The 20,517-nt window shown below is 33.5% G+C and overlaps 2 protein-coding genes across 4 annotated transcripts; both read left to right on the forward strand.

The window, feature by feature from the left end:
- The first annotated feature begins 1,056 nt into the window (after window positions 1-1,056).
- On the forward strand, window positions 1,057-5,909 carry LOC127118438 (B3 domain-containing protein Os07g0563300). Of its 3 annotated transcripts, none has more exons than XM_051048641.1 (11): window positions 1,057-1,163; window positions 1,687-1,835; window positions 2,611-2,692; window positions 2,791-2,892; window positions 2,979-3,517; window positions 3,817-3,913; window positions 4,010-4,184; window positions 4,305-4,381; window positions 4,489-4,914; window positions 5,015-5,120; window positions 5,259-5,909. In XM_051048641.1, the coding sequence occupies exons 2-11, from the start codon at window positions 1,723-1,725 to the stop codon at window positions 5,789-5,791; spliced, it is 2,250 nt and encodes a 749-aa protein (XP_050904598.1). In that variant the 5' UTR covers window positions 1,057-1,163; window positions 1,687-1,722; the 3' UTR covers window positions 5,792-5,909. The 3 variants fall into 3 exon arrangements, with proteins under 3 accessions (XP_050904598.1, XP_050904597.1, XP_050904596.1); XM_051048640.1 differs by lacking the exon at window positions 1,057-1,163 and adding an exon at window positions 1,261-1,526 and having other exon boundaries at window positions 1,637-1,835; XM_051048639.1 differs by lacking the exon at window positions 1,057-1,163 and adding an exon at window positions 1,261-1,526.
- Window positions 5,910-6,474: 565 nt separating this feature from the next.
- On the forward strand, window positions 6,475-7,636 carry LOC127122207 (uncharacterized). The gene is made up of 2 exons (XM_051052584.1): window positions 6,475-7,082; window positions 7,280-7,636. Exons 1-2 carry the CDS (start codon window positions 6,507-6,509, stop codon window positions 7,634-7,636), a joined length of 933 nt encoding a protein of 310 aa, XP_050908541.1. The 5' UTR covers window positions 6,475-6,506.
- Window positions 7,637-20,517: the final 12,881 nt, after the last annotated feature.

Raw genomic sequence — 20,517 nt, forward strand, 5'->3', positions numbered from 1 at the left:
AAGATAGAGTAAAAAATCCAACAAAATACACAAAGTAGCGGATCTAAAAAAAATATGAAAATTAAGATTATAATTTAAATTTATAAAACTATTAGTAGTCTATTTTCTTATCACATTAAAAAAGTGCAACATACTATTATCAATGTATAAATTATATAAAAAAAATAGATTAATTAAAATATAATGTGTCAGTATAAAACCATTTTATATTTTTATCTAATTAAAATTAATTATTTTGACACATAAATAAGATAAGGGAGAAAAATGTGAAAAAATTGTTATTAAAATAATTTAAATATAATATATTTTTATTTTTAATGCAATACTTATGTGTCAAAAGAATTAATTTTAATTCAATGAAGGTGTAAAATGGTTTTACAAGTATTCTAATTAATCTATAAAAAAAAAATAGGTAGTTAAGTAGTTAGTGCAATGAAAATTTAGCCACATATAAAATATACAAACCGTCCCACGCAACTCCACACGATACTTTTATATATAAAAAAAAGTTTGACTTTGTGTTTAATTTTTTTATTCAAAATTTAAAATTGAATTGTTTAGTGTTAGTATTATTTTATGACCATATTCATGCAAGGTAATTGGTTTTTTTAATACTAAGATAGTACAATCCTAATGAATTTTATTAAATTTTATATATAACCTTTTTAGATTCCATATTTAATGCCCTTTCTTTATAAATAGGACTAAGCAAACCATATATATATATATATATATATATATATATATATATATATATATATATATATAATATATATATATATATATATATATATATATATATATATATATATATATATATATATATATATATATAATATATATATATATATATATATATATATATATATATATATATATTCCTAATTTAAAATTTTCTTATAAAAAAATATTTGATTCAATGTTTTGATGTAAAATAAATAATTGAAGAGATATTTTTGAAAGTAATTAAAAAATGGGATGATGGAGTATGCATTGTATAAAATAAATTGGTATAAAATTCTTCTTATATTAAATTCTATGAAACAAATGAAAAAACAAGCGAGAGTCAAACTAGAAAACCAGTGGCAGAGGGTAACGTTATAAAATTGAGTGTATTGAAGAACAGAAAAAGAAGAGACAGAAAAAAAGCTGAAAAAAATAAGGTAAACGGAGTTATATTATGGTGTTTCGAGAAACAATAATAATGACTATTGAATTGTTATGCATGCATTTTGCACTATCGTTATCTATATGCGTGCGTGTATTGTGTTTGTGTTTGTGCATTTTGCATGCACTTTCTCTCTCTATAAAAACCTCTCTCTCTCTCTCTCCTCACTATTTACGGTTACCATGTTGTTTCATTCCATTCGTATTCAACTTTTCATATTTTCTTCTTCTTCTTCTTCGATTCAGTGTTAGTGTCGAAGTTAAACATCAATTGACGTCGACACGATTGTCTATGTGCATGGTTTATGGTTACAACAGCATATAGAAAACACTACACAGTTGTTTTTGTTTTTTTTAAGGTTGGTTCTGTTTTTTGTTTGTTCTGTTTATGTTAATCCTTTTGCTGTTTTACTCTTGAATTTTGAAACTTATAATCTAATCTGTGTTTTTCTTTTCTTTTTTCTTGTAGTGTGTGGTTTTGTCTTGCTGAAATTTGAGTTGTTGGTTTTGGAATTTTAGGGTTTTGAGTTTGATTTGTTCTGGATTCTGTTCAATATGGGGGTTGAAGTTTGCATGAATAGACTGTGTAAGGATGGTTCGAGTGGTGAATGGAAGAAAGGGTGGTCTTTGATGTCCGGTGGATTCGCAAAACTCTGCAACAAGTGCGGGTAAATTTCATTCCTTTGTCTCTTTTACTTGAACTCAGATTTTTTTCATGAATTTGATTCTGCAATGCTGTGGTTTTGGGGTTTTGACTTTACTGCTACTACTTTGTGTTATTGACTGTGGAGTTTGAATGGCCTGTGGTAGTTAATTTGACGCATCTGCGTAGTCAGGACACATCTACGATCGTTGGATCGATTCCAAGCTTGAAATTTAGACGTATGGATCGATCTAACAGTCAGATGTGTGCTGACTACGTAATTGGGCTAGATTGCCGAATGCGTTGGGTTGTGTTTCTTGTAAATGATTTTGGGATTTGACTTGAGTCTTTTTGTGAGATGAAATTGATTTAGTCAATAGTTTCAACCATTTTTCTTTTCTGGGTTTTCAAGGATTTGGATTCCTTGTATCCTCGCCTTCGCGAACGTCACTCTTTCGATGAAATGAAGATTAAACGACTAATATTTTGAGCTTTTTTTAAAGTTGAAGACAAAATATGAAAGACTCGGTCTTCATCTTCATCTGACGAATGAGATTGTTTGAGAGCGTGCCTGCCTAATACTCCATCCGAAGTGAAATATAAGCAAAAAGAATTTGAAAAGTCAAATGTATTGTTCTAAAATTTAGACAAAATTCATTTGACTTTTAGATTTTTTTGCTCATTAGACTTTTAAGGTTTTTGCTGTCAACTAGTCTCTAGACATGGAATATTAATGTACATTTGCTCTTATCTTCCCTCTACTACTTTCTGCTTACAAATTCTTAACTTGTCATGTTTAGACTTGCCTATGAGAATTCAGTTTTCTGTGATGTATTCCACCGTCACGAAGCCGGTTGGAGGGAATGCAGCAATTGCAACAAGGTGAAAAAATGCTATTTGAATTATACTTGAGTCTCTTTTGTCTCTTTGGAACACTGAAGTTTATTATTTGATTTGATTTGATTTGGTTTGGTTTGCAGCCGATCCACTGTGGATGTATAGTATCAAGGTCTTTGTTCGAGTGCCTTGATTACGGTGGTATAGGCTGTATTAGTTGCATCAAGATTTCCCATTTTTGTCCGGTAAGGTTACGTTGAATATTCATCTCTGCCATTGTGACGCATAAATTTTACCTATTCGTATTCTTGAATGTTTTCTATGGATACAGGATACTGAAAAATCTAATAGGTTCACTCTATCGACCAAAAACAATGCGAGTGATCGATATGCTGAACGTGCTGGCAAAGGAAACCTTTTGCAGTTGTGTAGAAGTGCTGAAGTTGGTGAGTCAAGCCGTTGGCCACACGCTCAAAGAGACGGCAAGGTTTCATGCAATGGTCCAAAAAGCGGAGAAGTTAAGTGTCGATTCAACAAAGAGGATCGAGGATACTTAAATGTGACGAAACATTCTAGTCATTTATCGAGGCTTACTACATCGGAAAGTAATCGACCAACATGGGAGACTAAAAATAATATAGATGAACTACTTTCGCTCAAGATTTCTCTTTTTCAGCAAGAGCAAAAATCTCACCCTTTATTGGCTAAACAGACGAAGAATGGGGTTTCCATGAATGTTGAAGCAAATAAAGGTTTGATTTCTCATGAACGCGTTGGCCGGCCACATGCTGATCTGAAAGGAAAAAGTCAGTTACTTTCTCGATACTGGCCAAGGATTAGTAATCAAGAATTGGAGAAGTTGTCTGGAGAGTATCCTTTATTAAGTGCTTATGTATAAGCAATTTTTTTAACTAACAATTAAATGAAGTCAAACTATTTTCATAAGCTATTCTGAAGTACTTACGAAAATAAGCTGAAAACAGCGTATGAAATGCCATACACTGTTTCTATAAACTCTCTCAAATAGTCTCTCAGAAGTACTTATGCCATTAGAAAGGCTCAAATAAGTCATTTCAAACAAGCCTTTATTATTTTGGTCTATTACACACATCTACACTAAACTTGCAAAGTTGATGCATTAATAGTTTCCCTTAACATTATTATCTCAGTTTGAAGTCTACTATAGTGCCCTTATTTGAGAAGGTGTTAAGTCCGAGTGATGCAGGTCGAATCGGCCGCCTTGTTCTCCCAAAAGCGTGTGCTGAGGTATTCATATGTGACTCTATTTTAACGTTATTTTATTAAAGAAATACATATTCTCCTGTAATTGAAACACATGACGAATCCGCGTATGAGTTTCAGGCTTTTCTTCCTCCTATTTCGCAATCGGAAGGTGTTCCATTACAGTTCCAAGATTTGAAGGGGAACGAGTGGACTTTTCAGTTCCGGTTTTGGCCTAATAACAACAGTAGGATGTATGTATTGGAGGGCGTGATTCCTTGCATACAGTCGTTGCAATTAAACGCCGGTGATACTGGTATACATCAATCTAAGCCATGATTACTGCACCTACTATCGTGTTTTCGTTTCGCACGGTTATTTTATTCAGTTACTTGGTGTTTTGTTTCATGTCATTAATACGATCTTTTTGCTGTAGTGACATTTAGTCGGATAGAACCTGGAGAAAAATTTGTACTCGGTTTTAGAAGGGCTACGAATTCTATTGATACACAGGTTATGACATGATTCTCTACTATACTATCTTAACCTTCTTTAGATAATTCATCTATGTTCTTCGAATTACTTTTGAAAATATGATTAAAAGGACTATTATTTAACAGGATGCCTCTGCATCAGCTCATTCAAACGGAGTTTTGTCGAAGGATACAAATTTTTCTGGTGCAACTAAGATTCTGAACTCGTTAGGTAGTTTCTCTGATCTTTTTCAAAAAATGAAAGGTAACGGGGAACCGAACTTAAATGGACATTCAGAACGTCTGCGTTTGGGTAATGGAAGTTATGATTGGCTTAAAACCTCACATAAGGAGGCGGTGATAAACAGCGATCCATTGCAACAACTGGTTTCTGTTTCAGAAAAGAAACGGACTCGTAATATTGGGCCGAAAACTAAGAGGTTGCACATTCGTAGTGAAGATTCTATAGAGTTGAGACTTACATGGGAAGAAGCACAAGACTTTCTTTGTCCTCCGCCATTTGTCAAGCCAAATCTCGTGACAATCGAGGACCAAATATTCGAAGAATATGATGTAAGTCAGAAACTGTGAACGATATAGTTTTGACTTTGGAGAGTCGTGCTCAAGTATTGCTACCTCGATTATTTTTTGACTTCTAGTTAATTTTATTTAGGAACCACCGGTGTTTGGGAGGAGAACTATAACCAATACTTGTCAATCTTCTGCATCAGAGCAGCTCAGTCCAAAGGAAAAAGAAAATCTTCCGCGAACCAGAAAAGGTACGACGATTCTCTTATCTATTTTATATATAAGTTCTGTAGTAGTCTTGTTTATCGAAACACCGTTAGTGGTTGTTGATAATTAGTACTGTACATAATTAGTTCTTATATTTTCTGTCTGCGCGCTGTCTTTCGCAGTTTCTAAAAAGAGAAAAACTGGCGAAAAGAGTAAGTCATTTGAACTCGACAACCTTTCAAGCCTAGAAGCTCTTGCAAGCGCAGCAATTTTCGGAGACAATCATGCTGAACTCGGAGAATCATCATCAGCCGGAGCCACCACCAAACATCCGAGGCATCGTCCTGGATGCAGTTGCATCGTATGCAATCAACCACCAAGCGGACAAGGAAAACATAAGCCAACATGCACTTGCGTCCCCTGCGAGACTGTGAAGCGCCGGTTCAATACCTATATGATGCGTAGGAAGAAAAACCGATCAGAATCTTCTGAAGCAGCTGCTTTCCAAAACGATCAAATGAATCGTATAGACGAAGCAGATACAAGTAGCAGTGCATCAGGACAAGATACAAGCCACTCATCGGACGAAGGAAGCCTAAATGAAGATCAGCTCGAGGCCATTGAGCCGAATGCGGCGGGACAGTTAGATCTGAATTGTCATCCGAATCACGACGATATGGAAACGGATACATATAACAAGCCAGATTATGACTAACTAGTCATCATGAAAGAACTGCAAGGGAATATATGAAATTAGTCTTAAACTTAATTCTCAACCGAAGTTTAGATTACATTCATTTTCATCTTCTTTAGGTAGTTTCATACCAATTTTATATTTCTCCTTACTTGCACAGTCTAGTTTTTTCTTTCCTTTTCAAAAGGATGGTTAAGATAGATTTTTTCTTATAGTTAAAATAAAGTTATAGCTTTTCTAGTTTAGGCCGGACATGTCATGTTCAACTTGTTATATCTATCGTTTTTCATGTTTGATTGGTGGAAAATATGTTACTTTTATATAGTACTTTTTCAAACAATTGACTTAATGTCTCTTACAAAGCAACAACCCTTTACTAAAAAAAAAGTATATTTATCAGAAAAACAAAGACAAGAGCCAATTGGTATCTATGAATTGAATCTAATGTATTCTTAGCTAGACATTTTAATTTTCGACCGGCCTTATAACAGGCAAAGTTTGTCAATATATGATCGTCTTTGTTTCCAATGTAACCAAAACCACACGTCTAAAAAACATCCTTTTGTGTCACCCTTTACCTTAAAAATTCCAAACCTGTCATCGTCGATTCATCATCCTATATAATATAGTTGTGGTCTTATCTATAACCATATAACATAAGGCCTAAAGTTCTATATTATATAACACACAGTTATAGCCTAATCAAATGTACTTGTGCTTAACATAGAATTTCTATATGGATGAAAAACCAATTTTGCTTGATCTTGAAACATTGTACCTAGGAATCCCAGATGAATCCGTTAACCTTACTTTTCAAGACCTTGCTAATGTGAAGACAACAACCACTAATCAACATGTTTCTGAAGTTTCTAGCAATATTCCAACAAGGGGGAATTCGTCTTCGTCATCGTCATCGCCTTTACCCTCACTAGCCAAAATACCTAGTCTTGATTTTAGCAAAGGCTTAGAAGCTTCCATTCAACACAACCAACATCATCATCATGACATTGGCCGCGGTGGCTCGCCGTGGGGTCATTTTGGGCAAATACTAGAGGAGAATCGTGGACATGTCCATGTACACGATCCTCCTCAATTTAGTCATACAAGTGGAGGTAGAAAAAGTCCTCAGGATACAAAGAGTCCTCGATCGATGACCGGTGGAGATGATCGTTCGATGTATAGTATGAGCTATGATGATGTGAGTATGGCGTCCGGAAGAGGTGGTGGTGGACGACGAAGACCCGGAATTCCTCACTCTAAGATTTGCACCATTTGTAGTACCTATGTTTACGTCTTCCGCACTAGATGTTTGGTATGTCCACAAGATCTCTCATGCTTTCTTTTCTTTTCGATTTTTTTTCTAAAAATTGGACGGAATATATCTATACATATATTTCTTACAAACTATTGATTTATAAATACAAATAAATATTATCGTCAGAGACTGAATCCTAGACCAACAGCGTAGTTATAGCCAGATAACCTGATTTAGTAACTATACGGATGCAGGTATGTGGTCGAGTTTATTGCTGCAGATGTGTGAAGCTAGGAATGGGAGAGATGGTAGAAGGAAGAAAATGCATAGAATGCCTTGGATTGAAATTCAGCCAAAGGTACATAGAAAGAGCAGGGAAGGTAGGGTGTTGCAATTGGAGGTATCCAATAACAATGAAGCAAGTTGAGCTCATTTGTGCAGAAAAAGGACCAAGAAAGAGTAGAAGATCACATACTCAAAGTGGAGTTGCAACTCCAAGATCAAAAAGTCCTATAACACCTAGAAGTCCTCATGCTATTGGTAATAGCAATGAACACTCTTTTGTCTTGTCCTCCTCATTTTCTCCATTCTCTCCTCATCATATCCTATAGAGTTTCTCATGAGACATGAGATAGTTTTTCAAAATAATTATTATTTGTGTTTCACTTTATTGGATGTTGTTTAATTTAATTTGTTCTTAGTAGCTTATTACTTGTAAGATTATTCATTAATATTTTAATTCTATGATATTTTATTTTGCAAAACTTCATTAATATTATACTCACATGTTGTTACTTGGTAGCATCTATTGCATATGCGTTTTTTAAATCTAAACGACAAAGGAAAGTTGTCGTAACAAAGGACAAAGAAAAAATGTTAAATTGTATGGCTAATATATATAGTTGAAAGAGTTCAAGCTCCGGCAAATAAACGACGATTCCTAATTAAAGTTTTATATTAATGAGGTGTCATTAATTAGAATAAGATCTTGCATTTGAATAAAAATGAGTAGTAAGTGTTTTTGTATTCTATGTGACCAAAGACATTTAAGAGAGGAAGATGGATTGGCCGAGGACATTTATTACTCATGAAATAAGAACATCAAAACTAAGGATTATCTATAATATTTTAAAATTAAGAAGACAATAAAAATTAACTAATAAAATTAGACTTTTATTTAATTTTTATAAGTGTCAAAGACACTACATATATGATATATAATATTATTAATAAATAATAAATAAATAAAAATCACACACTAAAAAAGTTCAACTCAAAAACAATTAAAATAAAATATCAACTAATATAATATTTTAAACCATTTTAATATCTAACTCATCTATTTGATTATAATTTTTAACTCTATCAAATTTCGTGTTAGTATCTAACATTTCATACTTTATTAAATTATGTCTTAAAATCTTAAGTGATGAAAAGAAATAAAATATATTTTGAGATTGTAGAAATGTTATGGTATGTGTTTTGGATCAGAATGAAGTGAAACAAACAAGATCTTTGTACTTGGGCGAATTAAAATTGGCTCGTACATTTTGAAAGAAACTTAGGCCAATTGAACTTTTCCATAACCTTAACAAGTTGCAAAAAGAACCTGGTCAAAAGGAATTAAGATGTGCAAATGGAATTGGTGTAAAATGGAGGTCATGGACATGTTTCTAGGCCTGACTAGGCAACTTGACCAGCTTGGCCAATCCACAAATCGACGTCCTTACCCAATGAATTAGGTATTGGGTCTTGAAACAAAGTTGAAGAGAGAGTTAATTAGGATATTTGGCTCAAAGAAGATCCTTAAAAGGTTGAAAGATGAAAAGGTTATGGGGTTTTGACCAAATGGTAGGTCAAACTTGCCAAAACATGACCAACCAACATGCCCTAAAAATGTAATTTTGAGTTTTCTTGAATTCCAAGGCACCATGATGAATGTTTGAAGCTCAAAAGATTGTATCTTGACGAAAAACAAGCCTTGATGCTTGGTGGGATGATTATAGGTCATGTTCATGGATGAAACCAATGGTTCTCAAGTTCAAAGTTCAAAACCAAACCTTCACTTGTACCATGGATGAAATGGATGTATGTTTGGTGAATGGTGATTGAAATTAACTTGAATTGGATGTAAATGGACGAAAGGATGGTGTTGTGGTCAAGAAAGGTATGGCGTAGAAGCAAAGGGGGCACAAATTAGGGTTTCTTGGATCACAAGATTCCTCAAAGGACAAAGTCAAAAAAATAGGGTCTGGGGTACAAGAAGTGTCTTGGAGTATGCTGACAAGGTTGATGCATGATCCATGTTTGGATATTAGGGTTTCTCAAGAACAAGGTCAAGGCACAGAGTCAAATGATTACTTGTACAAGCCACAAAGAAACAAAGGTCTGGGGTTAAGGTCCTTGGATGACCAGATGAACAAACAAGGCTCCCAATCAAGGCTCACCACCCGAAGTAAGGTTCTAGAGATGAATGAAATGACTTGTCTAGTTTCACAAGGTCAAAGGAGTGCTTGAAGAAGCAATTAGGGTTTATGGTGGTTTGGGCACACCCCACACAAGATCAAGAAATCTTAGTGATCCTAGGATATGAACAATATGCCTTGAGTTTGTGTATCCTTTTGTTATGGGTGTAAATACAAATGAGATGATTAATGTATGAATGTATGCTTATACATTAGGGTTATGAAGGTAGGGTGAATTTTGGGGTATGACACTCCCCTATATTTTTCAACCGACTTTAAGCTTTTTATTTTCAGTTCGCATCTAACAACGTCCTCAGAGGCTGGATAAAATCACTAAAGGCTTCCCCGACTCTCTCAGTGCTCGACTAAGCCTTGAGGGCAACTGTTCTGGGTCAGCCAAAGGCCGAAATAACTAAGGCCCAATTCATCTCAAATCCACTTCACTTGGCTCAAGGTATAAAGTTAGTTCACACGGAAAGTAAGATACATTTTTTGATCTCTATTTTCCACTACACCCATCTTGAATCTTTGAATTGACTTAGGCATTGGATTGATAACCTTAGAGGTCCACCTCACGCCACTGTACCATAGATCAGTACCACCAGTTCAGGATCCTTTATTCATCAACTGCTTCTATTTCTGGTTCCAGCACGAAACACTCCTCAATCATTGGATTAGGGGAACTTACCAATGGTGCCAATACAAATTATTCTCCCTTGTGGCTATCACCATAGGAGACACAACCTCCTTTCTTGGGAGAGAAAGAGGATAACAAATTCTTGTCTCCGGTAATGTGTTTTGAACAATCGTTATCGAGATACCACTTAGTGTTTGATACTGTAAATCACTTCTACAAGAGCTCAGATCTTAACTTTAGGTACTCAAATTATTTTGGGTCATTTAATATGACAAGTATTCCCATTGGGTTTTTTATGAGGATCATATTTGCATAAATATGCAATAGAAATGTTTTTCATTTGGCATTCATGATGTTTTCTATAAAAATATGAGAGAGGATGACCATATTTACTTTCATGACTTTTCTTAATAAAGCATAAAAAGGGCAATGTGGCCATTTATGTTGTAGTAGTTGCATTTAAGATTCTTACATTTAGGGGTTTTATAATCATGGAAAATTTTATCAAACTTTTTAACATTATTAGCAGGTTTATAACCTAAGTCGGTCTTATTGTACAATGCTCTTCCTTTAGTGAATATTTCAAGCGTGTTTTGTAAGTATTTATTTTCATTCTTCAAAATGTCAAATTGATTGCACTTGTCAAATTTAACTAATACTTCGTGAGAAGGGGAAAAGTCTTGAGCTGAAACATTTTGTATTTCTTTAAGAGTTTCCACGTCTTCCATAAGGTTTTTATTTTCAAATTTCAATGAATGAAATGGTACTCTGGAATCGGAGACAATTTATTTCAACTTACTTGTTTCTTTATTTAACTTCTTGAAAATATGAAACAAGTCATGACAATAAAAATGGGAGGTTATCTCGTTATCTTCATGATCTTCCATGTGATAAACATTGGCTTCTTCATCTAAGAAGTCCATGCCATTGTCGTCCCAGACAATTTAAGCTTTATTTTCTTCATTATAAGGTTTTTCGACTTTCTTTTATATCGATTTTTCTCATAAATTAGATGGTAGTTTGGCCTTATATGCTCTTTCTTCCTAAATTGAAAGCATGTAGGAGTGAATGAAGATTTTTCTTCATTTTTTTATTTGTATTTCTTGTTGTATTTCACATTTAATGATTTAAGACCCCAATTTTGACCCTAAGATTCCTCATGATATCTCATCATATGCATTAGCTTTGGGATCACACCTTGGCATCCTCCTCACCCCCTCATTCACTGGGATTGCATTGGGAGAGGTCACCAAGCACATTTTATTGTATCATACTTTGTTTTTCATTGTTTTACTAACCAAAACACCAAAAATATGTCAATGTATAGTTTAACTCTTTTGTAGGTAGTGAGTGTGCTCATCAATGTATCATCAAGTTCATATCTAGGGTTTAAGACCCTCAATGCCAGGAAATAAATCAAGAGATGGTTCACATTGACTCTAGACATCAGATATGGATCCCCATGATCTTCACATATCATTTTGATCAAGAAATCATCAAGAGTTTGAAGCTTGTTTGCCTTGGAAGCCCTAATTCATCTGGGTATCTTATGTGACTTCCTCAGCAAGTTTCTTCATCAATTGATCAAATATTTCAAGGGATACTTCATATTACATCATATTACACACATATGATCCTCCATGAGTCCAAGACATTAAGATAATGTCAAGTTTGCAAGTTGGTTCATGATGGTTGACCAGAGAAAGTCAACTAGTCAAAACTGGGGTTCCCTAGACCCTATCTCCTACAATGTTTGTCATATGAAAATCATTCCAAGAGCAAAGTTACTCATAATGACATTACAAACAACTTTCAACTTGAAGTCTATAGCTAGTTTTGCTTGGAAAGTCATTTTTTATGGTGAAAGATTATAGGTCATTTTGTATGAACCCTAGTTAGGAGGTCAACTTCCCAAGACTATAACTTGCTCAAGTTTTAAGAGATAGAAGCCACTCAAGTTCCATGATCAAATTTAAGATGTCCTCTTCAACTTTGATGTTTGGAGGAAGTTGAAATTCAACTTGCAAATGCATGTGCTAAGAGGAAACATTATAGGTCATTTTGGGCCATTACCATTGAACAGGTGATTTTCCTCAACTTCTAAAATGCATAACTCCTTCATGACAAATCCAAATGAGGTCAAATTTGTTACCAAATTAAATAGTTTTGAAATAGCTACAACTTTAATATAGGAAGTGTTTCCATTTGAATTCCATAACAAAAGTTATTCCAAGTGGAAGAAGTAAACATTTGACTTGATACTTAGAAAATTTTCATTTATGTTTGATTTTCCAAACTTCCGCCTCAAAATTCATAATGATCCAAGCTTCAAATAGAAAAGTGTTCAACATGAAAGTTGTTTCCCTTGATCTCACCTTTCCAAAAAGTCTAAGATCATCTCATTTGGATCAATATTGAAGGACTTGCTTATGGGTGCAATGCATGGTACCATTTGGAGGATTCTCATGTTCAATTCCATCTCAACATTGCATGGCTTAATGCATTACTTTCAGCATCACATGTGAACGATTTTGGACCTTTTCCAATCATTCTTTGAGCTTTGTACACGCCCATGCAAGCTTGCATGATGCAATTGCTATTTTTGGATCTTTAAGGGAAGTGTGCAAAGAGCATTTGATTTGGCTATAAATACAAGTGCTATGAGCTCAAAACTTCATCAACACCTTGCCCAAGCTTTTCCAGAACAATTCAAACCCTTCATTCCATAGAATTCTTGAAGTTTTCAATTGAAATCGAGTTTGAATTTCACCTTCTGTTTTGAAATTCAAACTCCAAGAATTCATTGCCCTTTTCATCTTAATTGATCACTACAAGCAAGAGGAAGAGGAATCAAGCAAATCCAGATCAAGATCAAGTGAATTTGAAGCAACTCGAATGTGAAATTTCAGAAACTTCATCTCTTCGATTCTCTCTCAATTCTCCACTATTCTTTGTGATTTTTGGTTTGCTGAAGTCCTACCAATGTAGGCAACAAGATTGAGTTGCTTTTAGGTCAAATCGAAGCAACTCAGTTCATGATCCTCAAAATTCAAATCCCTGTATCTTTTTATATACTTGGAATTGGAGAAAATTGAGGCCAAATTCGAGCTCCTGAGCATTTTTTCTTTGAATCCATGTCCTTGTTTTTTATTTTGGTGATGGTTGATGGTGGACCAGTCTGGTGAGGTCCACCGGAGAAAAAGACCGAAGCCCTATCTCCGGTGGTGTGTTGTCACGCCTCATAACCATCAGATCTTGTTTAAATGTTCTAATCCTGCCTGCTTCTTGTGATTACCATCCCTATGACGCGTTGACTGAGGTGTATGATGTGAAGCGTGCGCTTGGCCATCAGATATGCCACCTCAATTAATGAGAGAGATCTGATGGGCCTTGTTTTTTTGAATTTCTTTTTTATTTCTGATTTTTCATTTAATTGCTTTATTTTGTTTAATTCATATTCATTTCATTTTTAATCCAAAAAATATGAGACTTTCACCAAAAATCTTTAAATATTTTTCCCTTTCATTTTCTGAATTAAAATTATTTTTTGGATTAATCTTGATATTTTTCATGAATTAAATGTTTTTGTGCATATTTTTAATTATTTAAAAATACTTCTGACTTTCTAAAAATCATGAAATTTTTTGTCTAAGGTCCTTTGACCTTGTTTGACCTAGGATAAATCTCTTGGCCCTTTATTTGGTGTTTTGAAAAGATTTTAGGTTTTGACCAAATTAAATTGAATTTTAATGCATTTTTAATTTGATTTTTAATTGATTAATTGTGTAAAAATTATGTTGAGTCATTTTTATGGTATTGTGATGTTTGACTATTTGTTTGGATCTTGCTCAATGTTGATTTGACTTTTATTGGATTAAAATCATTGGATTTAGGGGATTGATGAAATATACATTTCATCTCCCAAAATGAATGAATGATTTTAATTTGATAAAATTCCTCCCATTACCAATTTGTGTTTCTCTTATCTCCCCCCCCCCCCCCCCCCCCCCCCCCCCCCTCTTCATCTTAATTCCCATTATTTTCCATCATTTTCATTGACCAATGAAATCTCAATATCCTAAGGCTAATTGGTTCATCAATGACCTTGTGTCAGATGAACCAATACAAGTATGGATGAGATAGGTCCATCCCTTGTGATATTTTCTTTTAGTGTGTGGTATGTTTTAGGAGTTTGGTTCATTATACCAAATCTCTAACATGCATTAACACCTAAATTGGTATTTCCCGGCCTCAGATAGTTGTGACTTCTACATAAGTCCAATTACGATTGTTTAACATAGAGCTAAATTTGACCCTAAAGGCATAACATTCTAGTAAGTGAGATTGTAAGTCTCCCATATTTCATGGTATTGTGTGGAAACTTGGCCTTTTTTCCTTCCTTTGGAAGATGTCTTGGTTCAAGGATCCATACTTGTGAATAGATGGTTGAGTGTTCTCCAAAGAATGACTTAATCAATTAAAAAGCAAAACACCACAAACATATAATTAACCTTGACTAACACTTGACTAATTCTTATTAATATTGCTTTACTTTCAAGTCATTTACTTTATGCAATTTAATTTCAAGTCATTTACCATTCATTGTCATTTACATATCATTTAACTTGTTTATGTTTATGCCATTTTCACTTTGCTCATTTGAGCCATATATTGTGATTGTATATATTTGTTTGTGTTTATGGTCTTAGGACCTTAAAATACCTAATAAACAACAAAAACCCAAAAAATTGTTTGGTGGACTGTTGGGTTTGATCTAAACTTTTGGACTTAGGATTAGGCAACATTCCCTATGTAAAAAGGACTTGGCCAATGCCAACATTTTTTAGACCAAGTTATTGTGATTTGAGCCTTCATCTGATGCAAGTATTGGGATCCACATGAACTTATCTGCTACATGGTCTTGATGCAACTGTTATTTTGATCTTATGTCTGATGCATTATTCTGAGTCAATCAAGGAGTATTTCATCTGATACATGAGAAGACAAAGAAGACTGCTAGCTATGGAGTTGCTTGCTTGGATGTGGCTATCTTTATTTGATGCCTTGATCTTCATGATGTCTAATATTTCTAATTGCTTGCTGATTATTGTTTAATTCAAAGTCCAAAGGGAAAGTGGGTTTTCTATATGACACTCTTGTCTGTTGGATTGCTTCTCATTGGTAATATCTTTTCAACTCTTAACTTTTAATTTTATGCTTTAGGATTAGTCTCTTCATCTTCTCCCACTTCTTAAATTTCAAAATCCCTCCCCCCTTTTTAAAAACTTTCTTTGCTTGTGCTTTCAAACTAAGACCTTATTTCAAATAGAAACTTTGACCTTATGTCATTGAATTTTCAAACTCTTTTCTTAAATCAAACTTGTAAATGAACTTAACCATGTTTGACTTAAAATTTCAAAATACAAAAAGAACTGACACCCATTCAAACTTGTAGGCCCTTTGTGCCTCTTTCAACTTAAACTTTGATTAAAAGCAACTCACTTACTTTGAAATTGTTACTACGAACTACGAGGTTTTAATCCCTCATTTTTATGTTGGTACGTAGGCACAAGTCCGAAGGTCTTGCCAAACACAAAATATAACTAATAAATTCTTTTCTCATCCCCACACTCTATTTTTCTCAAACATATTTTATACCAAAACACATACACACATAAAAAGGGCTCCCTTGGAGTACCTAGGACACTTTGGGTGCTAACACCTTCCCTTTGTGTAACCAACCCCCTTACTTATAATCTCTGGAATTTTATTAGTTTTGATTTAAAAACTTCTTATCTTTAGGTTTTGTTCAAGTTTCTTGCTGCATTATCTTTGACTTTAGAACTTCTCTGGAACCTTGAATCTTCTCTCTGATCAAGTTTTAGATAACTATAAAATGATCGTCATCATCAGAGATGATTGGAAAGATATCACAAGAGACTTCATCGAATGTCCAAAACCATCATGATCAAGCATCAAGATTCCACTGAACGGCAATATCATCATCAAAACAACCATGATTAAAACATTAACTGCAATATATTGTACTTGTAGGAACATAGATCCATATATAAATCATTTATGTCATTTTTCCATTTATGATGATCATAATATCATAACTTTGAAAGTTTTTCAAACCTGAGTGAACATTCAAAGTACACTTTTTCACAATTTTTGATTGCATCAAAAATCATCTACAACCTCTAGTAAGATTACCATGAGTTTGTTGTTTCTCAATTATTATGAGTGTGAGATTTATCGTAGAGGAAGTTCATTCATAGTTAATGTTTGTGAAGTGTGAGATTTATCGTAGAGGATTGACATTTCAGTAGAAGAAAAAAGAGATGATTTCTTCTCCATTGAAGACTTCGATAGAACTAAAAAAAGGTTGTTGTAGAACAAAGTTGAGAGTTTTTGCTCATTTATATAGGCAAATAGCTCAGACAAGAGACCGGTATGATCAAATAAAGATCGTCGTAAAACTGATACTTACAGCGGATCTTGGACTTAAGTAAGAGGACAATTAAGACTGGTTGAAGGTCTTGGAGATTTTACCTGACTGGATTGGGTCCAACAGAAAAAGGAAAGATTCATATTGAAGCTCTTATTTTTGTTTTTAAAACGTACGATGTAAAAAAAATTCAAAATAGTGGAAGATTACAAAATTTCAATGACTTGTCATTGAATACTGGATTAGACGCAAAGCGGGGACGAACGCGATGAACCAACATAAACTATAAACTATGATGCATTCTTCTCTTTCCCTTTCGGGTAAGGTCTATTAAACCAAACATTGAATTTTATTGTAAAATATTTAATTTTCATTTTAAAAATTTTAAAATAACATTTGTGAATAATTTGATGGTTAACGGTTTAAAACATTTTAAATTGAGAATTGTTCCTATGTGAAACTCGATTGTGAATTTTGTTAAAACCAAACAACTTTAAAAATAAGGATCCTCCATAGATTCTCACTTTAAGTTAAATAAGAATGATATCTGCAAATACTCTTACATTTAAGTCAGTGATCATCGGATATAAGAGATATTTATATTAAAAATTTATGTGTATCTTGATTCCACATTGTGAACCGAGTTGTAACATAAATCCATAAAAATTAGATTTTTTTAGGGAAGTTCAAGATTGATTTATTCTTGGACTTTCTATGGAATGATCTATTGTTGCTTTAACTTTTGGATTTTCTATGGAATGATCTATTGTTAGGTTTAACTTTTGGATCTACTACACATTTAAATATAAGACAGAAAAACCTTTCACATAGTCAAAACACCAATACATGCAATGGATCGTGACATATCACTGGGCCTTTTCAACCGAATCACATGTGGTGCTACATGGTGATTGAAAATGACGTGCATGATTATATATTCATAAATTACACTCGAATTTGATCACAAAAAACAAAATGGATTCACACTATTTTTTAAGTAAGAGGGTATCACGAAAACCAAAATTTACGAGATTATAATACAGTACTTATCAGCAGAAGAATTTTTTCTTTACCATTATAAAAGTTTATTATAAATAATAAATTACATATGCATCCAATATATTAGAATTTAATTTTAATACTTTTTATTATAAAAGTTAAACGCTGCATGTAAGACTTTTAAAATACAATTACAATCCGGTAAGGAAGGTGCGCACATGCTCTCTGAATTTTTGAAAAATATAATTACTATTCCAATTGAAAATTGCAAGGCTATCTTTGAATATTAAAGGTTGAACTCTGAATACAAGGGTGATAGACAAGATCCATGCAAATGGTTTAGACATGCATCTTTTAATATATTTTTTTCACTCTATCTCATTTTTAATAGGTTTTTGTGGCCGCAAATATTAATATAAATTTTTATAATTTTTAAATTTTAAATGTGTGATGTCCGCGAATCCGTCTAACTTTCACTTTCTTGCGAGTTAGACCACAATTCTAGCCCCGTACTCGACACAATGCATATTTTGCCCCACTTACCTCATTCTTTTCAGGTTTTTGCGAGACATGCATTGCCCATTTGCCATTAATAGAACATGCAGAATAATAAAGTTCAAAGTTAGAGGAGATTAGATATGATCACCTCAATATAAAATGATGACTTAGTCTGTAATCTACCATTAAGGTAATCCTAAAAAACTAAGGCAATTGCAAAAGAGACATCTAGAATTACTAATGTGATTCCACGATTCAAATTATGTGGAACATGTTAGATAAATCGTTAAAGTTGAATGAATCTAGGTCTGAATCGTGAACGATGTCACTTTTTTTAAAAGTATTTCAAGCACTCTCTATATAATCTTAGAGCTGAAACGGAAAAATATCCAAGATAATTAATAATGTATTTATAGGTCATGCATGTGTTGTTTCACAAGGTTGCAACTCTTGATTTAACAACACATTTTCAGCAGAAGTTTGCAATAGTTCGCATATGGTTACATTAAGCACCACTTCATGAAGTGCTCAAGTGTCCCCTACAAGCCGCCACTAGTGCCTCTACACCCACACCCTCGAATTCAATCCCGGAGGCGGAGTCGGTGCCACCGGTGACGACATCGACGAGGGATTGTTTGGATGAGACATGTGACACAATGCTTAAGACCACCACATTTGTCCATGTGGCACTTTATCATCTTTAGCTCTTTTGTTGAGGTTAATGTTTTTAAGTCTTTATAAATACTTTTAAAATGAGTATCGTTTTCTATGTGGGACTATTGACAATATATTTAATGTCATTAACTCAATTACACATTTCTTATTATATTGGAACACTCTCATAGGCATTAATTGTCCATAATTTCCAACAAAACATACTCAGGTTAGATAGGTGTCACCACTTATCTCAAAATACGTCAGGAGTACAAAGTCATACTTATTTATTAATTATTTTTAAAAAATTTACAATGGAAATAACAATTGCATGACAATACCAAAAAAAACATGAATCGGTGACAAAAGTTAGGGAGAAAACAAAATCTCTTACTAATTATGACAAAATTAGAGACAAAAATGTTATGTCTTTATGACGGAAAACATCGTCACCAACTTTCCATTAAAAAATGATTATTTTAGGTTTGGTTAGGGATTTTGCAACATACTCCCTCCACTTTTTTATTATAAGTCATTTTTTACTTTTCACATGTATTAAGAAATGTAATAATTATGGTATGGAGAAGAGAAATTACGAAGGGTTTTACAAAATTGTCCTTCATTAATAGTATTGAAAAGATAAATTGACATAATTGAAAGGAGAGAGAATAATAAACATTTAAGGATATAATAGGAAAAGTAACATTAATGAATCATTGATATTATAAAACGACTTATATTGTGGTACAAAATATTTTTTCAAGGCGACTTATAATAAAAAACGGAGATAGTAATGTATTTTGTTCTATGGTAGTTATGGTGGAGTTAATGTATATAAGTATAGTCTCTAACTAATTATAACCATCATTAATAACTTTAACTACCTAGTTGTTTGGCTAATAAGTTAGTTATCATATTTCTACTAAACTTGTGAATACATGAGAATTGGTTATGTACGAATTGTTATTTATATGGTGTGATATTCCCCCGCAAGTTGGAGGATAGATTTCAATCATCCCTAACTTGGATAATAGAAGATGAAATGGATGAGGAAGAAAGGATTTTGTGAAGAAGTATGCAAATTGGTCTTTCTAAGAGACATGAAGGAGCTTGAACACATTAGCATGTAATTTCTCACGAACAATGTGGCACTTAATCTCAAGATTCATTTTTGTTTTATGAAAGATAAGATTGGGTGCAATGTGAATAGCACTGAGATTGTCACAATACAAGACACCTGGTTTATACCAAGAAGCTTGGAGATCTTGAATGAGATAAACTAGTCATTGCATTTCACATTTTGTTGCAGCAAAAACTCGATACTCAGCCTCAATAGAAGATCTTGAAATAGTTAATTGATTCTTTGTGCACCATGAAATTAGTGACTTGCCAATGAAAAACATTGGCCTACAATGGATCTTTGTGTCTATGCATAACCTACCAAATCAACATCAAAGAAACCAATGATTTACAGTGGTGAATTTCTTGGAAAGAAAATGCCTTGAGCAAGGCATCCTTTGAGGTATTTTAATATTCTAGTGGCAACTTTATAATTGTTGGTGGTGGAATTTGTGTGGAATTGACTTGATCGTTGTGTTATGAAATTAATGTCATATCTTGTGGTTGTGAGGTAGAGAAGTTTTCCAATGAGGCACATATATGAAGATCTTTGTAAATGTAGGGCTCTCTATAAGACCCCAATTTTGACCCCTAAGATCCCTCATGCCATCTCATCATATTTACATTGGCATTGTGATCACATCTTGGTATCCTCCTCACATATCATTC

The sequence above is a fragment of the Lathyrus oleraceus genome, chromosome 2 (genome assembly GCF_024323335.1).
Source record: "Lathyrus oleraceus cultivar Zhongwan6 chromosome 2, CAAS_Psat_ZW6_1.0, whole genome shotgun sequence".
Taxonomy (NCBI): domain Eukaryota; kingdom Viridiplantae; phylum Streptophyta; class Magnoliopsida; order Fabales; family Fabaceae; genus Lathyrus; species Lathyrus oleraceus.

Excerpts from the sequence above, each read along its gene's own strand:
- LOC127122207 (XM_051052584.1), top strand. The coding sequence starts at position 6,507 with ATGGATGAAAAACCAATTTTGCTTGATCTTGAAACATTGTACCTAGGA. Across the intron at positions 7,083-7,279 it reads TCTTCCGCACTAGATGTTTG|GTATGTGGTCGAGTTTATTG; the intron begins GTATGTCCACAA and ends ATACGGATGCAG.
- LOC127118438 (XM_051048639.1), top strand. The coding sequence starts at position 1,473 with ATGGTTACAACAGCATATAGAAAACACTACACAGTTGTTTTTGTTTTT. Across the intron at positions 2,693-2,790 it reads AATGCAGCAATTGCAACAAG|CCGATCCACTGTGGATGTAT; the intron begins GTGAAAAAATGC and ends TTTGGTTTGCAG. Across the intron at positions 2,893-2,978 it reads AGATTTCCCATTTTTGTCCG|GATACTGAAAAATCTAATAG; the intron begins GTAAGGTTACGT and ends CTATGGATACAG.